Genomic DNA, 20,515 nt, shown 5'->3' on the forward strand with positions numbered 1-20,515 from the left:
ACATTTCCTTTCTCACTGAAATGAAAGCACGTAGACACATTGGCAGTAAAGTAGGAGTGATGTTTTATTGATTAGTTGAAAGCAAATGAGGTCTAGACATACAGAAAGAGAATTCACCATTAATTTTTAATAAAGCACAGAATGCTAAAAGCACAAGAAGCATGTTTTAAGTTGTTTAGGTGCATTTTTGCAAAGTTCCACATTCATAAACATTCAGCGACCAGAAATAGATCTGTTGTCACCTGAGAGCACGAGGATGACAATACAATCTTCTCAAGTGAAGTAGTTTGTGCTCTCAGATAAAGGTTTAGTTCACAAAAAAATTTACATTCAGAACACTTGTTTCTCTCAACCTAAATAGAGTGGCAATCTGAATATTTAAAATGATTGGCTTTTTTGTCCTCGACGTAGCTGATGAGCCCTGATACAGCAGCAAATTTCCCCCTAAGTTACAAATTATTTGGGTGCAGCAGGTTTCTACACAACCACGTTCCAATTGAGGTAACATGTGCAGGAACCTGCTGTGTGTGCATGAGTTCACTGTGAGTCAATTTGAGATTCAAGCCTAACAACTATGATAATTCAAGATCTATTGAGCTCTAATTTTTAAATTAACGCTGAATCACACTTCTATTTGGATGTAAAAAGGGTTGCGAGTATCAGGTGTGTTCTCTGTAAGCTTAAGGCAGTTCTTTGTTAACAAGATGGCCACAACAGGCCACAGAAAATATCAGGATTTTGTTGCTGTTGAGTTAGTTTTCCATCTCTCTGCCCTATAGCAGTTACAAATCTCCTAGTACAGCTTTAAGGTCGTCTCAAACTGAGCACTTTTAAGGTTCAGCCCAGACAAGACAAATTTGAAAATATATTTTACTGATGGGTGTGTTTTGTCACTCAGACTCACACTGTGCGAGATGGTTGTGATTGAAAGATAACTTCAGGAAAACATGAAAATAAAAATTGCACAGTCTAAGGCCGCCGTTAGTGGCTGAAAGGAAAAGTCAAGACATGTCCAGGAACCACCGAGAAAAGATAGAAAATGTATGCATTTATTGAAGAACAAAATAAAAACATGGAAGATCTCAGTCTTATCAGTTTTTCCCATGTTTGCCGTAATCATCTGTGACCGATGCAAACTGACAGAGAACTAGTCCATCACTTCAGAAAATTAAGGCAATTCCTGAACTGAGGAAAAACATAGGAAATGGCAGTCGGTTTTAACACCATTAATAAAAACATTTAAATTTTGTGCTACTGACCAACATACAAAAAATAATTTTTTAAAATATTGACATTTTACTTTTTTTTTTTTTTTTAAGAACATCTCCGGTGACAGATTCCTGTTGAGGATTGCACACCAAGGTTTTAGTGACCAACTAACTTTGGGGAGTGCGGCTTGAATTCACGATATTCAAAAAAGTTGACTACAGGTGCTTCACACTTGCCACAATTAACATTACCGTCAATTCCACACGATCCACACCCATACAGTACATAAATTACCAAGGTTTTTTTTTTTCTTTTTTAAAGTCTTGAGTGTACATCACAACCCAACGTGATGAGAATTCCTGTTTTACATAGGAGTAGTACCATACATCATTAATACAAATTCTTCCAGACAATTGTGCATATTTCTGTTAGGTATGTGGTTTCTGAGCGTTGGTGTAGCCACCTTGGTGCAGCTGGGTTTGTAGTGGGGAGGGAGGCGGTTGGGGTTAGGGTATGGCCGCAGTGGGATAAAAGGCGGAGGGGGGTGGGGAGGGGTTAGACTGGTGGCTCGTTCAAGTGCTTGAGGCGAATGCGCTGGATGTAGCTAGCATTGGCAGGGCTGTATCGGCTGGGGCTGAAGTCTGGTGAGGCAGCGTGCCGGGCAGGACTGAAGCGACTGCTGGGAGAGATCAGGCCGCTGACCGGGGAGCCAGGAGTCTGATGCTGCTTCCTGAGTCGTGGTTTGACCACCGCAGGGCTGGGCCAGCTGGACAACATACATCAACACTGGTCAGTGGTTACATTTACAATATTGCTGTGTTGCTACTAATACTAAAAGGTAAATGAGTACGGTACAGGTTTACAGTCTGCAGCACAAAAGACCTCAAGAGTGCTGACCTTCTGCAATTGTCTTTACCGTAAACACTTAATTCACTGGCATTTCACCTCAGTATGAACTCCTGAAATGTCCTGTGAGTGTAGTTGCAGAGCATTTTAATTGCAAAGTCTTTCTGTGTTCATTCAAAATGGGGCTTCTCTTCGCCTTAATGTTGCCTAATTTCTGAATTTTAACTTTTAATGGACTGCTCTGCAGTTTCAGTACTTTTACACAATTCTCCTTCTGCATGAACATTTTAAAGAATATGCTTAAGATATTTAACTAGCCAGTTTATCAAAGACTGTTCTGATGAAATGATATCACAGTCAGGCATCAGGCGTTCTACATGATCCCTAAAAACCAGTAAACATGTCAAATGTACACTAACCTCTGCATGTCTGACATAGAGAACGACGTCATTGTGCTCTTCCACTTTTGAATGCTGGGATACTTCTGGGGATCGATGTCTAAGCCGTCTATTGCCGACATGACCTCTCTGTCCAACTTGGTTGGTGAATCTCTGTGAAAACATGGAGAATAGGGATGTCACGATTATAGACTTTCTTGGTATGATTATTGTCAGAGAAATAATCACGGTATTATGATTATCACGATTATTATGCATCAGTACATTTCACAGCACTATGAATGTGTAAAATCAAATATAGTCCAAATATAATTACATTAGTAATCTCTTAATATAGGACCAGTTATTAATCCCCCGGGGGAGGTGTTTGAGATATTTAAATCATTAATTGCCATCCATACCAAAAGTTAATTGTAATCATTATTTTAGATTACAAATGACACGCTAACATTTAAATTCCTACCAATTCAGCATTACGTTAGATAAATGGACCAGTATCTGAGCATTTTCCTTCACTTTGGCGCGCATCTGCCGATATGGTTCCGACATAATCTTTTTTGGAAAGTGACGGTATTTAGGAATCTTTACGATCAATTAGGCTAATTGTGGCGTTTAATACCGCGATTAATTGTGAAAACAAGTAATGGTGACATCCCTAATGGAGAACTGATCACATTGCCTCATTGTCATCACAACTTTCAAGTTAAGGGCATCATCAGTCCTAAGATATCATCATCATCCAATGACACATTAAAGGAGACGTTTCCTATTGTGCAGAAAAACCAGAGTGACTCACCCTTCGATGAAAAGTCCTCTTCTAATGTGCGGTGGAGTCCTGGGTAGGAACTCATGGGAGTTATCTAAGGACTTATAAGAAGACCCAGAAGACCCTGAGCTGCTCAGGTCCCTGCCCCCATGGTCCCATGACTTGGACCTCGCACAGAAGTTGCGCCCCCCTGTTACCGGCCCCCTAGTCCTGCCCAGTAACTCGAGGCTTTCCTCAGCGTCAAAGTACTCCTGCGAGCTGCCGCTGCTGCGCCTCTCCTCCAACTCCCCTCCCTCGGTTCTCCAGCTCGGACCTTCCAAGGCCTCGCCGTCCTGATTACTCTGACCAAGAGACAGGCGGTTCAGCCCGGAGCTCAGGTCTGTGGCTGAGGAGGAGCTGTAGGAGTCCCGGATGTCCCTGTGCCGGCTCCCGCCGCTGCTCCTCCTCTCCCTGCTGCTGGGGGGGCTGTCCAGTGGTTCTTGCAGTGACATGCGCTCAAACTCCACCATGAGGTTGGAGATGGGCGACAGCAGGCAGGAGGACGACGGGGACGTGCGAGGGGAGACCTTGTCTCCGTTGTGAGTCCTGTCTCTGGAGGAGGAGGAGGAGCACAAGCCGTTTTTGCAGACGACGCCAGGCGAGAGGAGGCCGTCGTCGCAGCAGCACAGCAGGTCCTGCTCGGCCGCCGTCTCGATCAGGTCGGCCCCGCGGTGGTGCAGCGCCATGGGCAGGATGTGGAATTCATGGCCGCCCACTGCTCCCTTCAGGCCGTCCTTAGATGCAGCAGAGGCGGTGATGCTGGTGAGTGCTGCGTTCTGCCGGTTCTTCATCTCCTCGAGGCTGATGTCGTCACCCTCGTCCAGGAAGGCACCAACGGAGATGGAGTTGCAGAATTTTTTGGGCTTGCCTGCAATGAGGGATAACAGAAACTCTTTAATTCTAACTACATTTCTTCATGACAGCAGATAATGTAGCCCACTCAGAGCAGGTGAGTTTACCTGGAGAGGGGGTTTTGAACCTGTTGCTGGTCTCGTTTTCTCCAGCCTCCTCATGAGCCCGTGGGCTAAAATCCTTCTTGCTCAGGTAATCTTCGAGCTTTCGAAGGCCCTCGGTCGACGACAAATCCACAAAACTGTCCAGGAAGTCCCAGTACTCAGCCCATGGGTGGCCCATCTCATGTGCCAGGTCTCTGTAAAAAATGATTACATAAATGAATAAACATGATCTCTGTATTTATTAGTCACAGATGGTGTTGTCATGTTGCTGGTGCACTGACCTACTTTCACAAACCAACTTAAAATCAACATAAGATCTAATTACTCTGTAGCTTTATACATGTTTGTCTGTGAATCACTTGCCGTTACCGTGGCAGTGAACCATTTATCAGATGGTAGAGATAAAGTAGAGATAAACAATTACTGGTTTCACCCTATATAGTACAGTAGGGCCCCTTGTGGCTGATGACAGATTGATGTGAAAGAAGATGTGCAATATGTAGGTTGAGGCAATGTGTGGATGTGTTGCATGCCATTAAAGTCTCTAGTTAGTTAGTCTAGCTAGTCTTATTCATTTTCCTTTTTAAAAACATGATTAAATGTCACATTGAAATCGATGTTGCATGACTAAAGAGCACACACAGTCTCAGCAGAGAGAGAGAGGGAGGGAGCTTTATCTGCTGTATGTATCAGACCTGAACACCGTAGCTGCATTGAAGGACCACCTGCTCTCCTACTACCGACTGCCAATCCGAGTCCAAAGACAGTTGCATAATAAATTTAAAATATTTTACCTTTTCAAAAAGATTAAAACTTAGCTTCGCTGCAGCACTGCAGTGAGGTAAGCATGTGGGACTAACCTTCCAACTCTCTCTGCCCCACGGTCAGGATCAGACTTGAGGATGTGGTGAAAACGGTCGGCTCGGTCTCTGGGTGGCGTCTTCCAGGACCGACGAAAGTCATCTGCCTACAAGGAGATATTGTATGTTATATATTATATGTTATTTATTATGTTTGTGTGTATTCTCTGCAGACAGAGAGACTGATTTTAAGGTAAAGAACTTGCTTTTGACGGGCTCAGCGGTCCAGCAAAGGCGGTGACCGTCATCAGTGGATCCTTGGGGCTTCTTGTGTGCCGCTGGATCAGGGAGAGACTCTCTGAGGCCTCGGGTGACCATGGAGCCCCTATGATGGGCTGGGAGGTGTTGTCGGTTGCCCTCAACAAAGGGATATAGCAGCGGTCTATGAGAAAACAACAATTTAAATTTGATTGAGAAGACTTTTATTCACAGCACTTCACAGAGCAGTGGTGAGAATCAAAGCTCAAGCTGGATGTCTACTTCAAGACAAAATCTAATTTAGTGTGTTGTGAAATCTATTGCAAATGGTGCTGTCAGTCTCTGCACAGGACAGCAAGAGATACTGTATAAAGAGCTCACTGCCAAGTAGCAAGCGCAGACAACAAATCCAGTATCGTGCCTGTCTTACACTGCTTAATTTATCATTTTCACACCCCAGACTGACTCTAATGATGATTTAATCCTAAATCCTTCCATCAGCCAACATGGCTGACACCATAACAGACTGAAAAGGTTAAAAACTAATAATACTGATGAGTGTTTGTAGACAAAATGGTGTCCTTTGGGAAACAGGGGAGCATGAATTGTTAATGTTTTAATGTTTTAATGTTTTAATATATGTGTATATCCTTACCCTCCAAATATTCACTTATCTTCTGCCTCACCTCTTGGGTTTTATTTTTTCTGCTACAAATAACCTGTGGAAAGGAAAAATAAACAGTTAATTGTACGTGCAGAGCCATACAGCTGTTGCTGAATCAATTGAGGAAAGAATCTGCTCATCTAAGTTTAGCTTACAATGTGCAGAGTGACTGTTGCCAGGTTTGAAAAGCAAGCTTAAAGGTCACAACTTCAAAACCTGACTGAGCATAACTCTATCTCCCTCAGCTAATATTGCCAGGTCCTCTGTGTTCAGCAGTACTGTGTGAGGCTGAGTAGCTTCCAGACAGCTATTGTATATATGTCCACACATTCAGAAATATTTTGTATTAACCTCCCACAGTGGCGGTCCAGGCTATACTGAATATTCTGAGTGTACATGTAAAGTTAAATAAACCTCCTTACATCACAAGGTCTCAGGCCATCTTTGTTCTTACAGTTCTTATCAGCGTCAGGATGCGAGCACAGAACATTGACCACGTCTGGGCACCCAAATTTACAGGCAAAGTGGAGCGGTGTTTCAAACCCCTGGAACACGCAGAGATACACAACAAAACACAATGTGAAAACGGTCCGGTGACTTCATTTGGAAACACTGTTATCTGGTTTCAGCTGGTATGAAAGAACTTACAGCCTTATCTGGAGTGTTGAGGTAAAGATCTACAATGTAGCGGATACGTTTCTGCAGCATGACTTCCTGATCATCTGGGTACATGAGGCGCATGAACTCTGGATTCTCCAAGGTGTCCAGCAGCAGCTGGGCAATGCCTGCCTGGTTCTCCTTGGCCGCCACGTGCATGACATTGTATCGACAGCCCTCCTAAGCAGACAAATAGAGGAACAGCTGTGTAGATCAGGACATAATCTTTTAACCAACAGGAAAGGATGCTTCATTTTGTTCAAACGCAGCATCTGTCCTGAACGTCACCTTCTAAAGTTAGGGATTTATCAATCACCATTTTTTCCCCCTAAGGATTAGATCTTAAGAGTCAACTGTTGGAGGCAGATGACCACCCACCCCGGGTGTGGTTCGAGGTTTCTGCCTCTTAAGGACATTTTTCCTCACTACTGTTGCTGTGTTGGTGGGAATTGTTGGTTTTCTGTAAACACTATAGAGGAAAGGTCTAGATCTGCACCATTTGAAAAGTGCCTTGAGATAACTTCTGTTGTGAATTGGCATAACAGAGAAAAAAACTGATCTGACCTGACTTAAGAAACTATTTATTTCCAGTTAAATCTAGTTAAAGATTAAACTAACAGGATAAGAAAACCACCTCTGATGCACATTAAATGTAATTTTTATCATTCAAATTTGAATTGGACATTGGTGTGGCCACTTCGTGACACTAGGGGAGTTCAAAAATACAGATTTTTGGCTGGACCGCAGTGGTGAGGCCAGCCCTATGATTTGGATCGGCCCTGACCGACTGATCAAATTTCCACCTTCAGTCAGCTGAATGCCTCATCACTGAGTTTGAGTCTCTGGCACAAACAGTTTCTATTACAGGGGTGTTTACAGTCTGCAGTGACAGTGATGCCAACTTAATGCATTGTCACAGCTTGGAAATGTTTTTTTCCATAATATATATAGAGCAGTGACTGAAAACAAAGCTTTGCACTAAAATATAGCTATGACTATTCTGCCCTACAACGGAAGAAAGGGGTAACTCCTCAGAGTGCAGTTCTGAGAAAAATGAGTTTAAAGTATTTTTGTTGTCCAGTCAACTGTATTGAATTTAGGATTCTGAAAATTGGTCAAATCCTTGCTTTTGCCAGTAGAAGTCTAGCTGTGTAAAAATATTCAACTTAAACTTAACCTTTCACCCTTATTTTAGAGTTACCTTTGTCTATCTGTGCATTGAGGTGAAATATAAGCTGGCCATACAACGCAAGAAAGGGGTAACTCCCTTGATTTGTAAAATGGTTGCCGATCACTATGAGATTATTCACAGATTACTCACAGATACTCTATTATAATAATGATAATCTTCAAAAGCTAATGTAGGAGCACAATAACATATAATATATAGATCAATACAATATAAAATTTAGTTTTAATTATTGTGTATATGTGTATTAACGTGTACATGAAAATACCTTGACAGCTCGCAACATATTTTTAAGCCCGATTGGTATTGTGTTACTTACTGTGTACTAAACTTAACCATTTCTCTTTATTTAATGTTATATTATGTTGTAACTAATTTTTTCAAAGCCAATAACAGATACTGAAACAGTAAAAGCAACAGTTTTGCTAAAAAATATGTATGAAAAAATTGATAAGATATAAGTTGAAATGTGTACCATTTAATAAGATATTCATCAATATTGACAACAAGACATGGGAATACAGTATATTATTATTTAATTCAGTACAGAATATTCAATTTCACAGACATTAAACTATATACAATCAATGCATAACATCAACCACCCTCTGCAGTCTGCCTTCACACAGAAGAGGAGCACATTCGGTGAGAGACTGCTGTCCCAGTGGTGCTCCACGGACAGGCTGGGGAAGTCTTTTGTCTTAACAGATACTGAAACAGTAAAAGCAACAGTTTTGCTAAAAAAAATATGTATGGAAAACATTGATAAGATAGAAGTTGAAATGTGTACCATTTAATAAGATATTCATCAATTTCGACAACAAGACATGGGAATACAGTATATTATTATTTAATTCAGTACAGAATATTCAATTTCACAGACATAACGTTTATAAAACAAACATAGACCCTATAATCAAACTTCAGAGTCATTAGAATAATAAACAAAGAGTGCTATTGTGAACCTACCAACCCACTATTTATAAGATCTAATGCATTAACATTTTCAGATATTGTGTTCCTAAAGACAATGGAAATCATTTTTCGAGTAAAGAACAACAGCCTTCCAGCTTGTATCCTTCAGTTATTTAAATTAAGAAAAAGAAACTATAATTTAAGAGGGTTATTGATTTTTGAAATGTGTAAAGTGAGAACTAATATAAAATACAAATGTGTTTCAGTCTTAGGAGTAAAAATGTGGAATAAACTCAGTGAGGAGTTGAAGACATGTAGTTCTTTGTTGAGTTTTAAGAAAGCCTTGAAATGTAAAATAATGAACAATTATAAAATACAGTAATGATTACTTTCATCTTATTATTTTGGACTGCTGACATTCTAGGTAATTTAATTTCATAGAGTGTAAAGGATAGGCAAATATAAGCCTTGGGCTTCAGCCTATTCCCTTTTCGGTCACTGTATGATATATTTTGTGTGTGTGTGTGTGTGTGTGTGTGTGTGTATGGTTGCAATTGTGTATAATATGTGTTGGCTAAATTGTCCACACAGGATGGTTGATTTTGATGTTGGTGTTGTATGACCGAAATAAACAAATTCCAATTCAATTCAAACTATATACAATCAATGCATAACATCAACCACCCTCTGCACTCTGCCTTCACACAGAAGAGGAGCATTTAAAAAAAAGGAGATAAAAGGTTGCACAATTCTCTGGTGGGGAGGGGGGAGGGAACTGAGGATACAGAGACATGACATGGCACTACAGAACTTTATGGTGCACTAGAGCACTTTTGAGCAGGACTAACTAATATTATTTTAACTTGTTTTATTTATCTATGAATTATTAATATTGATTCTGTGGCATGTTTTTTTATTGTGTGAATGAGCAGCTGACCAATGTGGAATTTCCTCCGGGATCAATGAAGTTGCATCTAAACTAATCTAATAATACAAAAGAGTATCCAAATGCAGTACAAAACGAGGCAGAACAATTTAGCCTACTCTTCTTGAGAGATGGTGACAGGCAGCGAGCACCAGAACTGCCTCCTGGTGGATGGCATGAGGGGGCAGAGGGTCTTGACGATGTCATTTTTTACAGACACCTCAATGCCCTTATCCTCTGGCCTCCAGGCAGTGGGGATCTGCAAGAGGTATTTGTTTTGCAGGAAGTCACACTCTCGAAATTCCTCCTCCCCATGTGCGCTCTTGGTGTACATATACCTGTACCCACGCCGAAACTGCAACACTTTTATTTCAGCCAGTTTGGGCACTCTCCTTCCCTTCACAGTGGAGTGGCCATCCATCCAGTTAAGGACATCTTCATTTGCCAACTTGACCACTTCAACCTTCTTTGAGTTACTCTCCCTGACCACTGAGAGGAAATCTTCGAAGTCGTAGACCCCTCCTCCTGGTCTGTACTTCATTTGTAACTCCACGCCATGATGTACACTGTCCGCAGACATGAAAGTGTGTCCAGACTCAAAATATTTCAGTGTAATGTCCTCTGCCGCAATGGTGTCAGAGTTGACAATGGAGACAAGAGATGACAGCAAGCACCAGTTCTTATTCTGTGCGCTGCAATTATCCACCCAGTAAATAATGTGCTTTGCATCCCTCTCCCTCTTAAGTGCAGCAAAGTACGCCGAGGTGACCTCCTTGGCACTCCGACCAGCGATCCCATCATGCCAGACCACTGAGAGGTGTTTTCTCCCTTGGACTCTCCCCACGGTGGCAAAGGTTTCGTGAAATGTTGTGAGTCTTCGCGTGAAGACAGCTGACTTCACGCCCGGCATCCGAGGGAGCATTATGACTTTTTGCATGTCCACGCTTCTGATGGTGGTGTCTGGTGGAACATGCATTTCAGCGTCGGACCGGTACTCTGCTCGGCTCTCTCTTGCTGCGTTAATATGTTGCTGCCACCGCTGGCAACTTTCGCAGGTCTCCCCTGCATGTTCCTCCTTCATGTGTTCCTCATGTAGCAGACAGCCCTCACACTGCTCCTCACCAAGCTTCGCGAAGCTGATCTTTTTCTTTTTTACCACCCTCCTGGAGAATATAATAAAATTGTATTATTATAATGGTATATTTGCTGATGTTGGAATCAAAGGAGGAAGGTGCACACACATCCAAAAGAGTTAGCAGGTGCAGGACAGAAAAAATCTTTTCTAATTTTTCATATTTGCTGATGTCCTCATCAATCCAGCATTTTACAACTACAAATTAGTCTGATAAATATTCTATGACCAACATAAACACTTACATGAATATGAATAATATACAATACTTATACTGTTCATATTCATTTGTCTCTTTATATGCAGTGATCACTATTTGTATATCCTGAGTACTAAATGAAATGTACCTGTAGGCCTCGTAGGAGCAGGTGTTGCCTTTGTCCAGGAAGTCCGAGTGCATCAGTTTGATTGTGATGTCACTCGGAAGGTACCGGCGGTTAGGGGCGTGCTCCCTCCTATAGTGACTTATGGCCGGATGGAAGGACTCAATGTGTTGATCCATCAGATCCTCATCCAGCTTGTTTAAACGGACATGCTTCCCTCGCTGGTCGTTTTTTGGGGCAAGTGCCTGTGACAGGTCACTGCCAATGACAGAAAAGATTATACTGTCATTACTGGGGTGGTAACCAAGAGTAGACAGGTAAAAGAGCTTGCAGACACGCTGCATGACGTGATGGTCATCCACAAGCTTGTACATCAGCGATCTCGCCCGCCGACTTGCCTTTTCCTCTTGAACAACATTTGTTGTAGCTGTTGGACCTTTCTCCACAGTGTGGAAGACAAAGGACCTCTTTTCAACATAGGTCAGCTTCCAATACTGCTCCCAGAGCACTCTCCTCCTCTCCTCTGAGAACTTTAATGAACATCTCCTTCTGCATTTTCTGCCACATCCTTCTCTTAAAGGCGGTCTTGGAGTGGCCTCTGGAGTAGGGGCTGGTGTGGGCTCTCCTAGCTCTGACATGGGGGCAGACGTGGACTCTCCTAGATCTGACATGGGAGCAGACGTGGGCTCTCCTAGCTCTGACCTGGGGGAAGACGTGGACTCTCCTAGCTCTAACTCTGGTGTACTGGAGTATTCAGGGAAGAGGGAACCAGGAAAGAGGTCCTCCTCGGTCAGGCAGTTGTCAAGAATTGCCCATTCTTCCTGTTCAAGGCCTTCTGCAACATCCCCACATGAAACTGAAATTAATAAAACAAATAATAATTAGAGACCTCCAAATAATAATTACAAATATGTCACATTCACAATGATATTGTAGCCTATATTTCAACATAATATTATAACAATATTTGTAAATACATGTCAACCATAATATCCTCCTGAGACCCAGCAATGCATTTTTGTACACTGTAGTGCACATCATATTCAAGCCCATTTCTTTTATACTATGGATGTCATCTTATTACGTCCTGTTGTTCACTACAGAGGACAACTGGCCCTTTATAATGATATCTTGTGTGTGGGGTGTGACATTAAAAACTTCCTGTGTGTCTCTTGGCCAACATCTCAACAAGCACATTTTATGGGAAAGAGTAAGAGAGCATGGTATTGACAATTTTAAGTATTTTGATTGTTTATTATAAATAATCATCTCAGCAACATTTAAGTGATTTTTCATAACTGGATTGTTTACTTTTCATATGAAAAAAAGCTAATTTTACTAATGTACTGTACACTGTAGTGGACATCGGGACTCTGTACTTGTGTTTTGGTCACATGTTTTTCAGGGACAGCTTTTGACAGAAGCTGTCTCGCTCTTTTGCTCTAAAACTTCTAAATGCTCACTGAAATACCATCTCAGGAAGAATGTCTAATGATGAAATCACAAAGATAAGTAGTGTGGTTGATAAAAAAAAACAAAAAACATAATTGATATTTATATATATATATATATATATATATATATATATATATATATATATATATATATATATATATATATATATATATATATATATATATATATATATATATATATATATATTACTGTATATATATATATTACTGTACTTCACAAGATAATTAGTCTTTCCATGTACATTATCATCAAAATATTGCATGTTTAGTAACAGTGCACATGTTGTAAAATCAAAATTAAATTAAATGTTCATATTTTTTTCTTTGCAATTTGTTCTTTACCACCCCAACATTATGTAAAAAAATAAAAAAAAATAAAAATCAGAAAACTTTTTTTTCCTGGGTCTCAGGAGGATATTGAGATTAAGCCTATAACCCACCATCTGCATGAGGCAAAACTGGAACCACACTGTCTGGTGTGGTGGGCACTGCAAGAGCTGAAGCAGAGGAGTTAACAGTTAGACATTCAAATATGAATTGGCTTAATATTTTCATGTTAATATGATATTTTTAATGAGAACTATAGACTGATAATCGATGACAACTTTAGCAAATAGGGCATGGATGTACCTGCAGAGGGCACTGTGGCTGATAGGAGCTTTCTTTTTCCACTGGAAGCTGGAGAGGAGGAGGAGGAGGAGGAGGAGGAGGAGGAGGAGGGGGACATTCGTGAAAACATTCAACAAGTAGAGAATATTTTGATAGCAAAGCAAATGCTGCCGTAGTGCAGAGGTAACTATTATGTTTAACAGCGTGGAGACCCGGGTTCGAGTCCCACACAGAACTTTTTATTTTTTTAAATAAAAACTATTATTTTTGAAAATAAAACAGACAGGGGCAGTGAAGGCAATCAAACTATAAATCAGATTGCACAATCTTTCAAATAAGCCAAAATATTAGAACTACGTTAGAGTAGTTTACAAAGTGATAGCTTCTTTTTTTTTTCAAAGTAAAAGCTTTGCGTGAGATAGTCTGTTGTGAGATGTGATTTGAACTGGGAAGTAGGACTTCCTCGGAAGAAAGAAGGATAAAACAAGAGGGATCTGGCAGCTTAAAGGCTGTCCGCATCCTAATCATTTACATAATGTGTGGGTTAGTATGTATATTACAATTAAAAATGAATAAAGATTGTTTAAAAAAAAAGGTTTGCACTCGGGATCGAACCCAGTATGCTCGCACTGGTAACGGCGATGTTTCCTCTGTACTAACATCAGTTACAGATGTTATTACACTGAGCAGACCCAAACTACTAAATAAACTGTAAAAATGACAGATCTGCTTGGATATTCAGAGTGGCGACCCTTTTTCAAAAATAATTACCGTCATAAACATTATGAAACATGAGAGTAAACGTTCGGAAATGTGGGCTTATGGGGTTATGCTTCTGTAACTTGAGTTAGCTAGCTAGCTAGCTAGGAGACACAGCGGAGATCCACCGGTCTGTCAAGCCGTCAACGCTGATTTATTTATTACTTACCGGTACTATGGAGGCGGCGCTTCAATGCCAAATCCACCAATAGCTTTCCTCTGGAAAAATGGGCCATCTTGCAGACGAAAATCTATAGGCTGTTATATCTATCGCTCTGGCTGAAACGAATCTCTAGCACCAATAAAAATCTGTGTTGTTTTATTCAGGGTTTATGAATGGAATGCGTAGTCAAAGCGCGGCAAAGAATCTGACACGTCAATACACAGAAAGAACACGGTAACTCGGGTGGGGGTAACTCAGTGTGTGTACAGTAGAGCTTGTTGGTGTACGTTCTACAACGATAGAAAGCGGTATCTCAAGAGCGTCTAGTAGTCCGTTGTACAGTAGGGCGTGTTGTGCGTTCTATACACAGATAGAAAAGGGTAACTCGTGTTACGGTGTTCTCCTGTTGTTTCCCCACAGCTTTGGGTAGTTCTATACACAGAGAGAATAAGGTAACTCTAGTTACGGTGTTCTCTTGTTGTTTCACCGCTGTTTTGGGGAGTTACCGTGAAAACCAACCACAAATATATCCCAAATAAGATCAAGATAAGTCAAGATATTTATTCACATGATGTAGCAGACCTGTATTGTCCCAAAAATGTCAAAATCTCATTTTTGACAAAAAATGAGTTACCCCCTTCTTGCGTTGTAGGGCAGTATTATACATAATATATCAAAAAGAGGAAAATGGAAATAAAGACCTACATCTATGACAAGGCCACCTCAAAAAGTAAATAAAGGCAAAACTACTGTGGATCCCAGAGGAAGGATGTGCTCTCTGTGAGACAAAAAAGAAAGATGGTCTGTGTCCCCAAACTTTTTCTCCCAAGTATCTATTTAACAAATGAAAACAAAGCTGAAATCACAGCACTGTGCATTTAACTTATGTGTTTAGTGGTTTTGTCAGATAATGCCGCAATTATGAAGTGAGGGTGTTGACCTAGTCAGGGTTTTGAATGCAGTCATTCGATACATCTGATCGGATATGTTTTCATTTTAGAAACTCTCATCTCAACAAATGCAGTGGCTAAAAGGTTGGCAATGATGTAAATAAAAAAAATAAAAAAAGGGGGTTATGAGTGAACAAATAATAACTTTCAAGTCAGAATATGCATCTATAAGTGGCAAATGCCTCTGCAACACACTTAGACAATGATCCTTTTTACTTTATCTATGGCTTTTATGAATTCCTCAGGAAAACGGGCAGTACATACCTGCACAATAGTGGGATTATCCCCTGACCCAATGAGATAGCGTGGGTTGCTCAGGACCAGCTCGCTGAAGGCCAGCTCATCACCCTTTTCCACAGCTTTCCGCAGTTTGGCAGTCAGGTCCTGGGTGCGTGGACTCTTGAAACTGTTGGCTCGCTCCCGGTTGATGGTATCAACCTCCATGTTGTCTAGCATGGAGAGGGGAGAAATAAATGAAGGATGAGCATAGCTATTGAAATACTGTTCAAGGCTGCTTAATGACCCAAAAAGAGTGTGTAGATTTGGCTCGATCTGTCTGTGACATGCTGTCTCAGCTACTTCAGACCTGACTTTGACACAACTTGGCAAAATGATGTATCTTGACGCTGTGCTGACATTTTTAAAAATTAAAATGACTAGATCAAAGATGGCACTTACATCAAAGGCAGCAAAAAATATTCACAAGGTCACTATCATACCAGGAAGAAACCTAGGCGGAATGTTGAATAAAATATATAACAGATCCATTGTTATATATTTTATTAGAGAATGATTGACTTTGGCCATTTCTACAAGGACGTCTCTTAAATCTTCTCAACTTACCTTTACTAAGGACCAGGCCTGGTTTGACAGGAGATACACAGGGTGTAGATTTGCTGGGAGAGGGGAAATAATCACAGATCCCCTTAGCAAACCTCTCAGCATCCTCACGGTTGGGAAAAGCTTTGAAGCGGGCTCCCTTCATCATCTTTACAGCTTGAAGTGCGTCTTTCTTATCTGTGTATACATGTGCTCTCTCTAAAGAAGACAAAACAAAACCAAAAAAAGCAATTAGCCATGTTCTCATATTGTCATATTTTCTACACAGTGACTACCTGTTTGTGTTGTTTTACTCATCACAGATTGTTAATGTGCCTTTTAGAGGTTGGTGTTTATTTCCTTTTCTGTAAAGTCAGCCCGTAGAGTCACATTTTGATAAGGATCTTCAGAGAGTGTAGCTGGAACAAACGCTTGCCCTGACATATTAACATTAACAGAATTGATTTTTATAGTAGCTCAAGATTCATTAAGATCAATAGTCTATTTCAGAGAGGTCAGGCAGATGGACTGCCCTGCTGCTGACCACCACGGAAACAACAGCAAATTATGTCATCCACTGAACAGAACAGACAAACGTGCGTGTCTGACCACGACAGTAGCAAGTAGTTCAACATAAATACTGAAAATGGACAACACACACTATATCACCAATAAACAAACAACCGACAGGATTATCTGTCTCGAAAGATTCTTTTCAGTATAAGGCCAAAATCAAACTGTAAAAGAAATAGTGCTCAGACAAAAATATTAGAGAACCAATCAGTTAAAAAACACAGATAATTGGTTTACAACTGTTTTATGATAAATATTTAAATTGGAACTATATCAATATGCTTGTTTCAATGTGCTGAAAGTACTGTACATTGATGTACTACAGCTTTTGTTGTGGAAAAGAAACATGGAAATAATTTGTTAATGATGGGAGTCATATGTTTACAATTCCAGCTGTTGCAAGCATTGACTCCTTAACCTCATTATAATATCATTGTTGTGTGGCACTAAAGTCAACATAAAAGTTCTGGGTATGAAACTTTATCTACGCATGACAATAATTTTTCTAATCAACCTGCCAGTTATTGTTTAGTTATGAATAAGTGGTAACATCCTTATTGTTTTTAATTTAATTTTGATACTGGTGATATAACTAGATGCTTAACAGGAAAACAAAAAATCTATTTCGTTCAAATAAATGTGCAAAACATTTGAAAGTTTCAGCTTCTCAAATTAGAGCAATTAATGCTTTTCCTTGAGTATCACAAACTGACTATGGTTTCAGAAATGTTGACCAGAAACAAGCAATGTGACTATGTCCCATTTTCGCATAGTTAGAATGGGCATTACGTGGACAAAAAATATTAACCACTGAAAATTATCTGCATATTATCACACAATGAGAGTAATAAGTTCGCTGTCATTTTTAAGATTAATCTTTAAGATTGTTTCATATTGTGCAGATAAAGTACAAGCATACAAGAGATGTAGTTATCTTTGGAAAATATTTTTTGCCCATGTTACAGAAACTTTTTCCTGCAGTTTCTAAAAATTCTCGCCAACATGGCAAGTAATCCTGAATGCTGCTGCAACTTTTGTCAACTCAATAATCACACGACATACAAACGTAACAGCACACAAAGTAACAAGCTCAGTGTCTCTTACCATTTCTAGCCAAGACGTCCTCCCACAGTGGGCAAACTCCATAAAAAAAGGATGGGGACACTTGTGCAGGCTTTGAGGGGGTTTCTGTTTTTGACTGAATGTGACTGCCTTCACCAGAACTGTTTGCGGTTGCCTTTACAGAGATCTCCTCTTCCTCTGGGGGGTTCAGACCCAGACCGTAGCCAAAGTCCAACTCTTCACTTGCGGCCTCAGAGCGGCTCCTGCTTGTAGCAGCATTGGTGGGAGCTGAGGTGGCACTCGGCACTGGGTTGGCATGATTGGCAACAGTGGCTGTACTGTCTGAACTTCCAGCTGAAGTGCTGTTGTCCGATTCGGGGGCGCTGCTCTCTGGCCCGGCCAGGACTCGGGCTAATTTCCTCTCAAAGGTGGCTCGGGTGGTAGCTGTGATGGGGCCGCACTTGACGTCCGCTCGGGCGAACTCCTCCCGCAGTTCATCGGCACTTAGCCCCCTCAGCCTGGTCAGAACCGCCTCCATACTTCAGCTCCCTGCAATACATCACACAATACATATCAGCATCATGAGCAGCTGTTGTTAACAAGCTGTACAACTTCCATATAGGGAAATGTGATAATTAGCACAAGTGTTGTTAGTGTTGCAGACTAAATATAACACAATTAACACTACATCACAGCTGCAGTTACATTTGAGGTGTCACATTTCTCAAATTTGTAGTACTTGTATATCAAAATGAGAATGTCCCCTGATTTTGTCATTATCATTGCCAGTACAGATAAATGCAAACCATCCAGTCTGAAACCTTTTAACAGTCTGAGCATAAAGTTTCTTAAGGTTTGGTATAATTGAGTGGACAATACAGCTTTGACTTTACTCATTAAGCTCATACACGTGTATTTGACATCCTTGGTGAGTTTAGTAAGTTTCCCCTTCCTCAGTATTCCTCATAATAAGAAATCCAACAGCCTGCAACAGTTGTGCGTGCACATAAATATCACACCACAGTAAGTAGTCACGCACTGAAACACATACAAGAGTGATCTCACCCCAAAAAAAATAAAGTACTCTGCAGTTACGAATATTTCCATGTTTAATACACAACTACATAACATGTAGCTCACATATCTGTACAAAAACAAAACACTATATTTTACAACTATAAGTACATGTAATGCAATGACACAGCAGATGCTACTGGACTTCTAGGTTTTCACATTATTAACCCCAGACATTATGTTTTTTGAAGACAACACCGCACTGTTGTGGGACTAGCATCTGCTAGCTAGCCCGCTAACCAACAACAAGCCAGCTTTAGCAGGCGGGGGCTGTGCCGGGCAAAGCTAGCACAAGGGAAACCGCTTAGACGGAAAAACATGACTGACATGGTCAAGTCGGTAGTTTTGTACTGAAATGTTAACGATTACAAATATGTAGAAAACTGTATAAAATGATAACAACATTAGTCGGTTCATTCCCACACTGTCACGCCCAAGTATGTCATGCGAGGTGGGTTTTCGGGCTGCAACGTAACACATTTGATACGTCTTCTTGGTGATGATACCGACGGAAATCAAAGTGTACGTGATGACATCTAGTAACAAATGTATCCCTATACTTACCGAGGAACATTTTTATTTTGTATACGCAGAGATAAGGGAAACCGCGGTTAGTTTTGCACAGATAAACTGTTGGACAGACACAAAGCTGGAGACGGTCTGGAATAGTCTCATTGTTTACAACATTTTCTGCGCATGCTCCGTTGTAAGGGAGGGCGCACGCTGCATTTCAGACCAGTGGGAAAACTCAAACCCGGACGACATGAAACTGACAGGCGCCAAACATAAAGTTAATTATTACGTTTCTCCCTTAAACTCACAGGAGCGACATACAACAGCATTATGCGCGATGACTAACGTCGACTTGCAGCACTTTACTGAGGAGCGCCACCACTAAAATCCCTCTACAAACCGGTGCCATTGCTTTTTCCATTTAGGAATTAAGATTATAATGAAGCACAACACATGATTTGAACGTCACTGGTCCATTGTTAAAAACCACCACATGATATCTGAGGTTGTATTTTGAGAACGTCTCTGCTATTTACACACTTTCCTCAAGATGTGAATGTAGCATCATGCCCTCTTATTGCAGACGTGACTAATCCATGAAACGGTCAACTAGCAATGTCGTGTCTAAAAAATTATGCTCAACAATATGTTAACTATCAAAAATAACAGGCAGTTGATCGAGATGTAATGTCATGTTAGTATACGGCAAACACCATTTTTAATATCTTGTTGGCACAATCCCATGAATGCAACCCAACTCAGGCATGCATTCGACAAGCCCAAAGCAAGATATGACGATCTGTCATTGTAGTCACACATATACTAGGACAAACAGCAGTTACACTTACAGATCAGTGTCTGCTTAAAGGCAGAAGTAAAGACAATTCAGACTGACGTTAACAACACGGTCCTTTCTGGGAGCTGAGCTCATCTGGACAGGCATGCTAACAGGCATTAGCCGTGTAGCAAGGCGAGAAGCTAATCACTCAAGCCGCCAGTTAGCGATAGCATGCGTTAGAAAAACACGCAACGTTACGGTAAGAACCGGTCTTGTATTCTTACCATACACCCGACACTTAAACCTGTACCACAGTTTAACACTGAAGCTGAAAATATTGTCGGTTTTACAGAAGCATGCCCACCTCCTCCTCTCTCCCCGGCTACTGTTGCTAGGTGGAGGTGTCCGCGACCAGTCCGCGACGGTTTCAAAATGCAGAGGGCGAGGACCCGCTTCCGTCCAACACCGTGCCTGAGCTAAAAACAACAGCTCCAACGTGGGGACCTATGGTGGGGACACAACCTGGAAGTCCCTGACGAGTGACGACAGGCAGTATACCTTAATAATACATCCATGCAGTATACCCGGAATGAGCACAAGCTGCGATGATGGATGGATGAATAGTGCAATTTTATGATAAATACAATCACATCTCCCAAACAA

The 20,515-nt window shown here is 40.9% G+C and overlaps 1 protein-coding gene across 2 annotated transcripts; it reads right to left on the reverse strand.

The window, feature by feature from the left end:
* Positions 1-67: 67 nt before the first annotated feature.
* On the reverse strand, positions 68-20,250 carry ankle2 (ankyrin repeat and LEM domain containing 2). 2 transcript variants are annotated; one of them, XM_083978732.1, is made up of 13 exons: positions 19,126-19,246; positions 17,530-18,036; positions 15,877-16,071; positions 15,298-15,482; positions 6,585-6,773; positions 6,359-6,481; positions 5,928-5,991; positions 5,277-5,456; positions 5,075-5,177; positions 4,218-4,408; positions 3,250-4,126; positions 2,475-2,606; positions 68-1,975 (listed from the first exon to the last, which is right to left on the reverse strand). In XM_083978732.1, the coding sequence occupies exons 2-13, from the start codon at positions 18,023-18,025 to the stop codon at positions 1,765-1,767; spliced, it is 2,946 nt and encodes a 981-aa protein (XP_083834858.1). In that variant the 5' UTR covers positions 18,026-18,036; positions 19,126-19,246; the 3' UTR covers positions 68-1,764. The 2 variants fall into 2 exon arrangements, with proteins under 2 accessions (XP_083834858.1, XP_083834857.1); XM_083978731.1 differs by lacking the exon at positions 19,126-19,246 and adding an exon at positions 20,137-20,250 and having other exon boundaries at positions 73-1,975.
* Positions 20,251-20,515: the final 265 nt, after the last annotated feature.

The sequence above is a fragment of the Trachurus trachurus genome (genome assembly GCF_905171665.1).
Source record: "Trachurus trachurus genome assembly, chromosome: 9".
NCBI lineage: Eukaryota > Metazoa > Chordata > Actinopteri > Carangiformes > Carangidae > Trachurus > Trachurus trachurus.

Coding starts and splice junctions, on each gene's coding strand:
- ankle2 (XM_083978732.1), bottom strand. CDS start 18,025: ATGGAGGCGGTTCTGACCAGGCTGAGGGGGCTAAGTGCCGATGAACTG. Junction 4,409..5,074: donor GGGGCAGAGAGAGTTGGAAG/GTTAGTCCCACA, acceptor CATTTTTTACAG/AGACCTGGCACATGAGATGG. Junction 2,607..3,249: donor AGAGGACTTTTCATCGAAGG/GTGAGTCACTCT, acceptor ATGTTTTCACAG/AGATTCACCAACCAAGTTGG.